Raw genomic sequence first — 11,670 nt, forward strand, 5'->3', positions numbered from 1 at the left:
GAACGGTTATCTTTTTTGCATAAGATATAGTCAATAGAATTACGCCTATTATAAATTATAAATGTTGATTTTAATAAATATATCGCTTTCCATAGGGGAAAACATAAATTGCATCATGGTGGTGAGTCATCATCACGCTGTCCTTCCTACGTCTCTTATTTTTCATCCATCTCAAATGTAAACAAATTGTTAAGACTTAATGTGCCAGATATATCTGATTCATTAATAATCAAATTTGTGGAAGAAATTTTATAAATTAATGCTTATTCTGATTTAGTGGTCTGGTATTACATTTGAATAGGCCTATAAATGGCTGTTAATCCTTGGTCTGGGATGCGAGGCCTAAGCGATCGCCGTGTCTGTGTTTGATTATCGGGTTTAGGGGAGAAATAACAGCTGTTCCAGTGATGGGACTACGAGATCTATAACCTCAATCGAATTTCTCTTGCCAGTCTTCCGCAGAGTTGGAAAGTCCAGAAAAATGTTTATGTTGAGTTGTTGGTCAATATTGAAGCTACTGGATTATGTTCGCTTTTTATGCTCACATGAGCATTTCATTTGACGTGGTTGCACTGATGTGCTGATAATTATTCCTGAACACTTTATTTACCCACAAGTCAACAGTTTTAGATTCGTTGAGTTAGTCTGGGATTTAGAGGTCATATTTCTGGTTGGAAACTGCTGTAAGGAATATAATTGCAGAGGTCTTGCTTCAGTCGTGCCTGACCCCTAATCGGTTTGGACATGCTGTGGGTCCGGGTTTGGTCGCTGCACATCACCTCACTGCACCGCAGAGCCGAAAAGATTGACACAACGCGGTCCTGGAGCGCCACACGCCCACTGTCCACACTGCGAAAATAAAGACATTCTCTTGAAAGAAAAGCAAGACACATGCTTCATTGCAGTCATATTTAAATTGCCCCCCCCCCCCCCGATTCAGTATGCTTTCACTGTTTGGTCTTTTTCTAAACTGTTTAACATTATTTAAATAAAGCAATTCTAAGAGTAACAAAAAGTAGGGATGACTTTACAAAGAAAAAAATAAGAAACGGATATTTTGTCTCGTCAATATGTCAACTTTATTATTTTTGAAAGAAAAAAAAAACATGCATGGAAAATAAACTTTTCGATTTTATAGATTGGGAATAAAAATTGCAAATGAAAAAATCAACAGATAATAGGCTAGCTTATACCATCATATTTCTATTATTTTCCAGTATATACTATCATAAAGCAAATATCTGCACATCTGTTCTAGGCTATATCTTGCTTTTGTCGCTAACATATGCACTACCCTGCCATTTTTATTTATTTATTTATTTATTTTATTTTTTTACTACAGAGCATGTTAGTAACAGTCATTCCGCATATCATGAATAAAACGTGTAAACAAACAGGCAGCGGTGCAGAGCGATATGGAGAGGGGCCCGAGGCACAGAGCCCCCCTTTACTCGGGCTCCTGGCGGTCCCGGTGCACCAGCTGATCAAAGCCCGAGTAAGGGGTAATATTTCTCACTTTATTACCAGAGTCACAGTGTGTCTGTACGGCCGGCGATCACACACTGCTCTGCCTACACTAGCTCAGTTAATGTATCGTAGCTATATAGGATGACTACGTGCGAAAAAAAAATACACTAAAACACACACTCTCTTAATATTAAAACAAGGCATTTACTTCAAGATGACATTTTCAAGTTGCATTTACGTTTTGTTCCGTTTTCTGTTTGCAGTCCAATTTTAAAGCGAATTAGCCTATTTAACGATTTTTACAAATTAAGCATCTATCTAGCCTAAACAAACGAAAATTTAAAAAAGTCTTAACGTTTTAAAATGATTAGTCAAATTAACATTAGTCAAATTTTAGATTAATTCCAAAAGATTGGATTCTTAAGGCTAAAGCGCGTTAAAAATAAAATTAGTAGGCTACTTTATTTTTATTTTTTAGATATATTTATTTACATAGCCTATCACCTGCACTACTACATCACAGGCTGTGAACTTATTTTCCTAAATGCATGGATCATGAGGTGAACAAAATAAATGTTTCTCAAAACGTTTTGCCTTTTAACAAATTGCAAATGAATCATTTGATTATGCACTTGGCTGAGATTTGATCTGCAACAAAGTTTGTGTCATGGTATATTTCAGAGAATTTTTACCATGATCTATAAACCACTAAGACAACTTGAACGGGTTGATTCAGTCGCTCGCTTTTAATGTTTAGCTTATTCGAAAACTATTCCGCGCTAAGAGCATGCGTAATGCAGCGAGTGTAGTTTGACAGGCATTTGGTCTCCCAGCGGTGAGAATTTTTCGATCGATAGCTCCCTCTAGCACTGCCCCATCTCCAGACTCGCCGTTTTTTCCATTCGGTCAGTAGTCCACCTGACGATGCCACTAATTGAAAGCTTTATTCCCATCACGGATGAGTCAGCATGTCAAATATCAGTCTGCAAACGAAATGGATACATTTGTAATTATGAGCTTTTATCTAAATATTAATGAAACTTCCCTAGTAGTTTATGTTGTTTCAGAAGATCTAAACAAAGTGGAAAGCAGATTTTGTTCATATAACCTGAATTTAAGATTTTTCATACATTATAAACGAACGATGGTCACTTTAAGTTATTAAAAAGTTACAAAAATATATTTATGGAGTTAAAAGTAAAAGTGTTTGCAAATGATTTTTAACTGTTAACATATAGCCTAATGTCATTAAAATTATTATCACTACTATTATTATGCAGTAATAAGAATAAGTTTTGGCTTCTAATAATGTGATAAAAAAAAAAAGATTATTGTAAACTATTCGGTTTTTTTTCTCTGTAATTTAACTCTCACTATTACTGCAGTCGAAACATCCGTGGATTTGCATGCCCTACAAACTGGGAGAAAAGACTAGTTCAAAGGAGAGACAGGGGAGGGGTGGTGGCCGCATAGGCGACTGCAAAAGATGGAGTGTGTTCATCTTTTATCTGTTATTCTTTGTGAAACAGCACATGTCATTCAAGGGTCCCACAGTCAAAGAGGAGCGCTCCCTAGACGCTCATCGGCAGCTGTTTCTGTGTGTTGTGTAAGGCCCTTTGCTGCCATGGCGTGGACCAGCCCCACTATGCCGTTTTACATGAGAAGTGGCCCATATGCACAAAGTTGTGTGGTATTGATTCCAGACTGGAACGTTTGCACAATATACGCTGACAGAATGTAAATAGCTGAGATTGTGAGGTTGAGGGGTGTGTGTGTGTGTGTGTGTGTGTGTGTGTGTGTGTTTGTGCGTGCGTGCGTAAGTTGGAATGACCGAGTCAGTTTATGGTCGTGAATGTGTCAGTGTTACACATGAAGGCAAAGGTTCAAGAGGTATTAAATGAGATTAGGATTCGGTACGTGTCCTTTAATGATATCGAATTATTACAATGATACATATATTCGCTGTGAAAAATTCAGATGAAGTTAATGTGCATACAGAAAAAATGAATATTAGTAAATAATTATTGTACAAAAAAAATGCAATAATTACATATTACACACATTTTTTATTATTATAAAACAAAAATAAGAGAAATGGTTAGAGAGATTGAAAGAGTTATCGAAATTGTCCATACAGAGAAACAACCCCACAGTTTGAAATTGCTCTACATTCAGTAGCCCTACCCTAATTTTTATTTGCAATGAAATGTAACTATTACCCACATATACTTGAAGAACACGATGTATATTGCTTAAAATCAGAAGAACGGACTTAACAGATCTAACAAAACACCATAAGGTGTTTGGGCCATTAGAGGCTGCTGAGGTGATCTAACATCCTGTAAAGTTTAGAGCCCTCTTGTCTTTCACTTTCTCTCGTTTAACAAAGGACCAAAGGAGGATGTAGTTCTTAAATGTCTTTTCGTTGACTGAGTGACATAGTTTAAAAGGTTACACAAATTGTCTCCGTAAACTCCTTAAATTGAATATAAGGAATATAGCTTTAAAAGTTAGTTTTTAAATCTGCGTAAAAATTGCATTATTGTTTTTAACTGTACTAGGAAATAGAATGGTTATAAATTAGATTTTAATGTCAGCGAAGAAGAAATGGACTATTAAAGTTCTCGCCATAGACATACAAACGTATGATCTTATAAAACAAAATACGTCATTATTTTATGGCATTCTTCATGAAGGTTTCAGGAAACATTCTGCAAGTTGTCCTGATAGTTACATGTCAGATACAATTTAAAAAAAAGAAAAAAAAAAAGAAAAGAAAAATCATATCATGCTTGTGCTGCTATTCGATATATAAAATAATAAAGAAAAAAAGTACCAATGCATATTCCAGAATAAGCATTTTTACGGCAGATTTCTTATTAAGAAATAAACACAACCACAACACTACAGTTTTCACAGCATGGCGCATCTCAAAGTACTGACACATGATCTACATATACATAAACAATGCTTAAATTATCAGATATGTACCTTATCAAATGCTTCTCTCGTTCCTCTGTTCCACCAGAATGGACGAATATTGGAAAATGACGAGAAAAATGAAAAATAATATTTAAGAAGACTTACGAATAGCAAGGTCTGTTTTCTGACTCTCCACATTAACTAAGATATGACAGTTTCTGGGATTTTTGACAATTGGTGTCTTCTGTTCCCTATAAATAGCGCAGAGTGTGCCGGTAAAGCGGTGAGGGGATAGCTAATGGTTACTTGAACGGAAAGCCGCTGATTGGCCTCGGCCCGGAGTGACGTCAGGAGGCTGTGAATAAGGCTGGCTCGTGTGCTTTCAGGAACATGCAGAACACCGGAGGCTGTTCGGGGATCGTCATCAGTCCTGCAACGAGATGTCACGCGCATTCTGTTCACACTAGCATCTTTCACCTCTTCTATCTTACCGAGGAAACAGCACACGTTACAGAGGAAGACGCTCTTTTCAAAGCGTTTGACCATTGCATCTTTCAGAGGGACGTAAAAACAGTGGATACGTGGACATGGTAAAGTGCACTCCAGTGTCTCTGGGCTCGCATGTCTCGTGTGCTAGTTCCGTCCAAGACCGGTTGTATTAGATGCTTGTTTATGAAAGACTTTAATGCACATCATCACCAATGCTTCACCTTGTTGTTGACAACGGCGACGTGCTTTTTTTCCGCAATGATGTCCTTGTCTTTGTAGCCAACGAGCAGTTGGTGTTTTGAAAGGTTTCTCTATGCTGGCTTCATTTATGCATTTCAAAATTTGGCAAGGAAGAGGATGAGAAATAATGACTGACAACTGAAGCACTACCTCATGAGAAGATCCTCTTTTATCATCCTGATTTTGGACCGCTACAGGTCCATCCAAACACACAGAAGTGGTGAATATAATTAAAACTTCTTGGTCTTTTCCTTTCGAACCTGTTTGCAAAGACTGACTTGGAGCATCCTTCATCATTGCAACCCTTTCCATTCTCTCTTTGGAAAGAGAGAAAACAGGAGCAGACTCTCAGGTTGTGGACACCACGGCAGTAACTGTGGGAGCACATCCAAAGACAATGGTCCACTGTGCGGGCTGCGAGAGGCCTATATTGGACAGGTTTCTCCTTAATGTTCTGGACAGAGCATGGCACATCAAGTGCGTACAATGCTGCGAGTGCAAATGTAACCTAACAGAAAAATGCTTCTCTCGAGAAGGAAAACTGTATTGCAAAAACGACTTCTTTAGGTAAGTTCCTTGCGAGAGTTCGACTCATTAAATACATACATAATATGTTTTTTTCCCCTGGTGTAGATCTATTACTGTGATTCATGGAAATATAATAGTTTATTTAATATCATGCGCTTCAGAGATACTGGTATAATTGTCTACAAGAACAATAAAATAAGTTGGCAATATATATTAAAAAAAAATCTATATAACAGACATAACTGGCTGTTAAAGAATTTTTACATTTTTGTGTAATTTAGATTATACATATAAAACCAACATATCATTAAAAAATGATATTCATTTGTAAGAGGTTTCACGTATTTGGTAAGTAGCTTAAAACACCAACATGCCTCGAATATAATAAATCAACCATTTCTCAATTACTCAAAAATATTTACAGTGCTACTGAAATTGACTGAATTTTCTTCTTTATTAAACTTAAATTCAAAATCCTGAATTACGCTTTACGCATTGCATACGCGTATCCAATTTCGCATAATTTCATTCGAATTTAGGACTTGCATTCACACTAACATGAAGTGTGATCCTAAGTACTGTCAACACGACCGACTTGTTTGATTCTTTGATTAGGACGCCCATTAATTAAATGCTTGTTAATTTGAATTGTTATGCAAAATGACGGGTAGATACACTAATAGTCTGTGTACTCGTCCGCAGCAAGGGTTTTGAAGAAAATCACACTTTGTTTACAGCGAATGGCAACCAGGGAAGCCGCAGGGATCAATGCTTTGCCAGGGTAGTTGAAAGTGAAACGCGGCCCAGTGGCAGGCTGTCGGCACAGCCCCGCATGTGTTTGCAGTGGTTTGAGTTAAGATGTGATAAGTGGATTTGAATAATAAACGACTTTGAGCTGGAAACCCTCAGACAATGTAATCACAGACTCAGAATCAACAATCTGTACAGAGAACCACAATACACATTATTGGTCACAATATTAAGTGGTGAATATTTACTGCAATGGTGTTTGTATTGGAAGAATGTAGTAGCCTACATGTCCTTTTTGTTAAGGGTGATTATAAATTATGCTTTAATACACATTAAAATACATGCAAAATAAATCCAAATTATAAAATAGTTTTATGTAGGCCTGCAATTTTATTTATTTCTACAACAGAAATAAAATACCTAAGAATGCATATCTACATTTTATTTTAATTTGCGTTAACGGTGCATAAACAATAACAGCTGAACAAACAATAATTGTGATATATTTTTCCCAAAATAACAGTGATAATATTAAATATTTACGAACACTCATTTTCTGTACACTCAAATATAAACGATGCTATTCCATCACCTTGGTCTCAGCTGATGATAACAGATTCTTTTATATTTGATCTAATGTTTTACTGTGTTTTAGTGACCTTTATTCTTGGTCTGTTCATTTGCAGGCGCTTTGGAACAAAATGCGCGGGTTGTGCTCAGGGGATCTCGCCGAATGACTTGGTCCGGAGGGCACGGAACAAAGTGTTTCATCTGAACTGCTTCACATGCATGATGTGTAAAAAGCAACTATCCACGGGGGAGGAATTGTACATCATAGACGAAAATAAATTTGTCTGTAAAGACGATTATTTAAGCAGCACGAACGGAAAAGACACCAATCTCCTTTCAGGTAAGTAAAATGAATTAAATTATATGAGAACTGGGAAAAAATACACACTGCACGCGCTATTATCTCGCTTTATCAGTAATATTAGGTTAATATAGTATACTCAATACTTTAGATTAATAAGGTATCTTTTGATCTAAAAAAAATATGAAAATATTTGACGAATATACACTGGGCTGCATGTCTTGAAGTCCTTTATTCAATATAGTGTCTCACAAAAAAAGTAAAAGAAATCTTTAGAGGGTGTCATGCATAATATATTTTGAAAAGCATTTCATTTTTTTTTTCCAATTTCCATGTGAAATGAAATACAGATTTTGTTGCATTCAGTTTGTGGCCTATTTCTAGCCAGTTTGTTTTCTAATAATCTTTTTCACTGCTGTAGACTAGTGCATTGTGACAGTTCTTTCAGCTCTAAATACCAGTGTTTCTTTGTTCTTACTTTGTTTATTCGTTTCTTTTGTTTTATTAAATCTTCTGTTTCTTTCTTTGTATTTTTTCTTTGTGTTTATATATTTATTTTACATTCCATTATTTAGTGTCTAACACTTCTCTGGTTCCCATGTCTAATTCTGAGGTTTTTATTTCGACCCCCTGTTTCCGACGGCCCTTCTTTCCCCATTCAGTTACAGCTTGCAGTGATCCTAGTTTATCGCCAGATTCGCAAGACCAGCTACAGGATGATGTCAAGGATGGGGAAATCGCGAACTTATCGGACAAAGAAACGGGTAACAATGAAAACGATGACCAGAACCTCGGAGGCAAGCGGAGAGGACCGCGTACCACCATTAAAGCAAAGCAACTGGAGACACTGAAAGCGGCGTTCGCGGCGACCCCCAAACCAACCAGACACATCAGGGAGCAACTGGCGCAGGAAACGGGGCTCAACATGCGAGTTATTCAGGTAAACCTACACATTATTACAGAGAAAAATGCATGTAAATATACATAATTACACCAATACTAACAAACTGTATTTACTGGTAACTTATAATAATTGCTATGTTTGCTGCTAGTAATTTTGAGGACAAACACAATGAGATAGGCCTATGACGAGAATTTATAGTGTGTGATTCTTAAGACATCCTGTGGTACAAATTTCTCTTCCTGGATGAAACAGAAAAAAGCACACGCGCGCCTTCATTGCGCCTCTTCTTTCCGATCCTTGAGGCAAGACTATTTGAATAGAAATGAGGACACTTCTTTGCTGGCACCTGTAAATATTTGGAAGTAACATTTATATGGTTAGCCTTTTTATACTTGACTCGAGAGATGGAGAGGCACGCCAGCTGGCATCAGACTGGTGAGAACGATAGGAGTCTTGGCAATGCAGCGCCATCACGTTTTGCGACCACATTTAGACATGCTGTGACGGTTCTCAGTCAAGTGGAAACGCAGAAATCTGTCCCTGTGTCTGTCAAAGTACCTCATACTAGTTGGTTTTCAGTGAGAAATTGAGAATCGATCCTTGCTTTTTTTTATCGAGTGAACCGCGGAACAATGAGAGTCCAGCCAATGTGCGCAGTACATTGGCGAATGTGCGGCCTCATTTACGCACGCTATATAGGATTTGTCAGCATCGTTTTAAAGAGCCTCATCTTGGTCATTTTTTGGCGTGAGAGATCCGATAAGAACACAGATAAAGCATCATCATCGTTAAAAGCGTCCTAATAGATTGGTGCTGTGGGGATAAAGCCTTAATATGAGACTGAACGTAAGATCAAGTGCAGGGAAGGGGTTGAGATTAATAGAGTGGCGAGCTTGGATATTTAAGACCGTCAGAGTAAACTATAATTAGCAAAAGGAATTCAAGGGTGGATATATAGATTACGAAATAATAACTGCATAGAGCCGGTTAATATATCGGTAACCACCCTCCTATTAAGTATTAATTAGAGATTTGAAGTCCCCGCTGCTGCCCCCTCAGTCGGAGTAAATGGAGGGTTAAAAGATCATTAAAGTGAGGTTAGATCCGACTCTCTAACAGTGACGATAATTACGAGTAATCTTGTCACCACAATACCACAAGAATGTATTCTGTTACTTCACAGGCCTACCTTAGTAGACTGTGAAGACACTGCTCTGAACCAGTAAAAAATGGTTAACTTGACATGCATGTAAACATTAGGCTATAGTGTCAGACTGTTAGGTCTGCAGGTAGGTTGTCTTATTTTAATGCACCACTCTTAAATTATTTTTTTCCCGATGCATAATAATAGAATAAAATAGAAAAGTGCAATTGCTGCCTTAAATGTCAAAATGGTGCTAAAGGCCTGTATTTGAATTTCTGTCCACTTTGAATTACTAATAAATAAAACCGAGTTGACCCTCTGAAACTCGTAAAATTAAGTATAAATGGCAGAAATTATTGTGACAAATTAAATGGGTGGAAACAGATGTTATAATTCTGACACCATTTAAACAATGCAGATCATAAAATGTATCAGTCACATACACAAAGAGGTTAGTAAAACGTATTATCATTATTATGATTATTGTTAGGTGATAATATGCTTTTTGATTTTTACACAGTTACTGTGTATTTATATAACTAAGCACAGAATCGCAATAAATTATTAGGCTACTTAAGTAATTATTTCGTGAAGCTCCACATAGCCTACAATGCACGCTATTGTTGTTTTAACATTGTAATTAATTACTATGACGAGCTCTTCTATCACTCTGACACTCTTCTGTAAAGTGTTACCGATTTAGCAAAAAGATTTGATAAGCAAGTTAATAGGTTTCTATTGCTATTTGTCCATGTGCACTAGGTATGGTTTCAGAACCGGCGGTCCAAAGAGCGGCGCATGAAACAGCTGAGCGCGCTCGGCGCGAGGAGACACGCGTTCTTCCGGAGTCCGAGAAGAATGCGAACGCTCGTGGACAGACTCGAGCCTGGAGAATTAATTCCAAACGGCCCGTTTTCATACTATGGAGGTAAGATATAATGGCCTATTGTAGACTTATCTATCTCAAACATTTGTCTGAAATATGTTTTTCTTTCTCGCGCTGGTTTCATTCGTTACGCATCAGTAGTGAAAATGGTTGAGTTACGCGACAAATACAAGGTCAAGAGGTTTTTTATTCGTCTGTTTGTGTTTTAAATAGTTAAATGGTCTGCAAATATAATTTTTGTTTTGTGATTAGGGGCTTCTGAACGTGGGAAATTACACTAGCTACTGGCTAAATTTTCATGTTATCCATGTGTTTGATGCTTAAATGTTTTTATATCGTCAAACGATTGATATTTGTTGTGTTGCTCCTTAAAGAACTTTTGACAGCTGTTTAGCCGTTTCGTCGATTTACTTTATTTTTTAACCAACAATGCCGTGCATATCCCGGCATTGTACATGTGACGATATTGTATGTGTGTTTTATTCAGTCTAGTTTAGTTTTATTTCACTTTATATTTGACCTAGTTTTATGTTTATATATATATATATATATATATATATATATAATATATTCACTAGGTCAAATATAAAGTGAAATAAAACTAAACTAGACTGAATAAAACACACATACAATATCGTCACATGTACAATGCCGGGATATGCACGGCATTGTTGGTTAAAAAATAAAGTAAATCGACGAAACGGCTAAACAGCTGTCAAAAGTTCTTTAAGGAGCAACACAACAAATATCAATCGTTTGACGATATAAAAACATTTAAGCATCAAACACATGGATAACATGAAAATTTAGCCAGTAGCTAGTGTAATTTCCCACGTTCAGAAGCCCCTAATCACAAAACAAAAATTATATTTGCAGACCATTTAACTATTTAAAACACAAACAGACGAATAAAAAACCTCTTGACCTTGTATTTGTCGCGTAACTCAACCATTTTCACTACTGATGCGTAACGAATGAAACCAGCGCGAGAAAGAAAAACATATTTCAGACAAATGTTTGAGATAGATAAGTCTACAATAGGCCATTATATCTTACCTCCATAGTATGAAAACGGGCCGTTTGGAATTAATTCTCCAGGCTCGAGTCTGTCCACGAGCGTTCGCATTCTTCTCGGACTCCGGAAGAACGCGTGTCTCCTCGCGCCGAGCGCGCTCAGCTGTTTCATGCGCCGCTCTTTGGACCGCCGGTTCTGAAACCATACCTAGTGCACATGGACAAATAGCAATAGAAACCTATTAACTTGCTTATCAAATCTTTTTGCTAAATCGGTAACACTTTACAGAAGAGTGTCAGAGTGATAGAAGAGCTCGTCATAGTAATTAATTACAATGTTAAAACAACAATAGCGTGCATTGTAGGCTATGTGGAGCTTCACGAAATAATTACTTAAGTAGCCTAATAATTTATTGCGATTCTGTGCTTAGTTATATAAATACACAGTAACTGTG

General features: G+C 37.0%; 1 protein-coding gene across 1 annotated transcript in view; it reads left to right on the top strand.

Annotated features, from left to right (window-relative positions):
- The first annotated feature begins 4,793 nt into the window (after positions 1-4,793).
- The window catches only part of lhx1a (LIM homeobox 1a), a 9,200-nt gene continuing 2,323 nt past the window's right edge, over positions 4,794-11,670 (top strand). Inside the window, exons 1-4 of the mRNA XM_016556984.1 lie at positions 4,794-5,685; positions 7,083-7,306; positions 7,930-8,207; positions 10,078-10,243. Of these exons, the coding sequence (XP_016412470.1) occupies positions 5,516-5,685; positions 7,083-7,306; positions 7,930-8,207; positions 10,078-10,243 (838 nt within the window). The 5' untranslated portion in view covers positions 4,794-5,515. The remainder of the gene's footprint in view (positions 5,686-7,082; positions 7,307-7,929; positions 8,208-10,077; positions 10,244-11,670) is intronic.

Source organism: Sinocyclocheilus rhinocerous, unplaced genomic scaffold (genome assembly GCF_001515625.1).
Source record: "Sinocyclocheilus rhinocerous isolate Xijiao unplaced genomic scaffold, SAMN03320098_v1.1 scaffold166, whole genome shotgun sequence".
Classification (NCBI taxonomy): Eukaryota; Metazoa; Chordata; class Actinopteri; order Cypriniformes; family Cyprinidae; genus Sinocyclocheilus; species Sinocyclocheilus rhinocerous.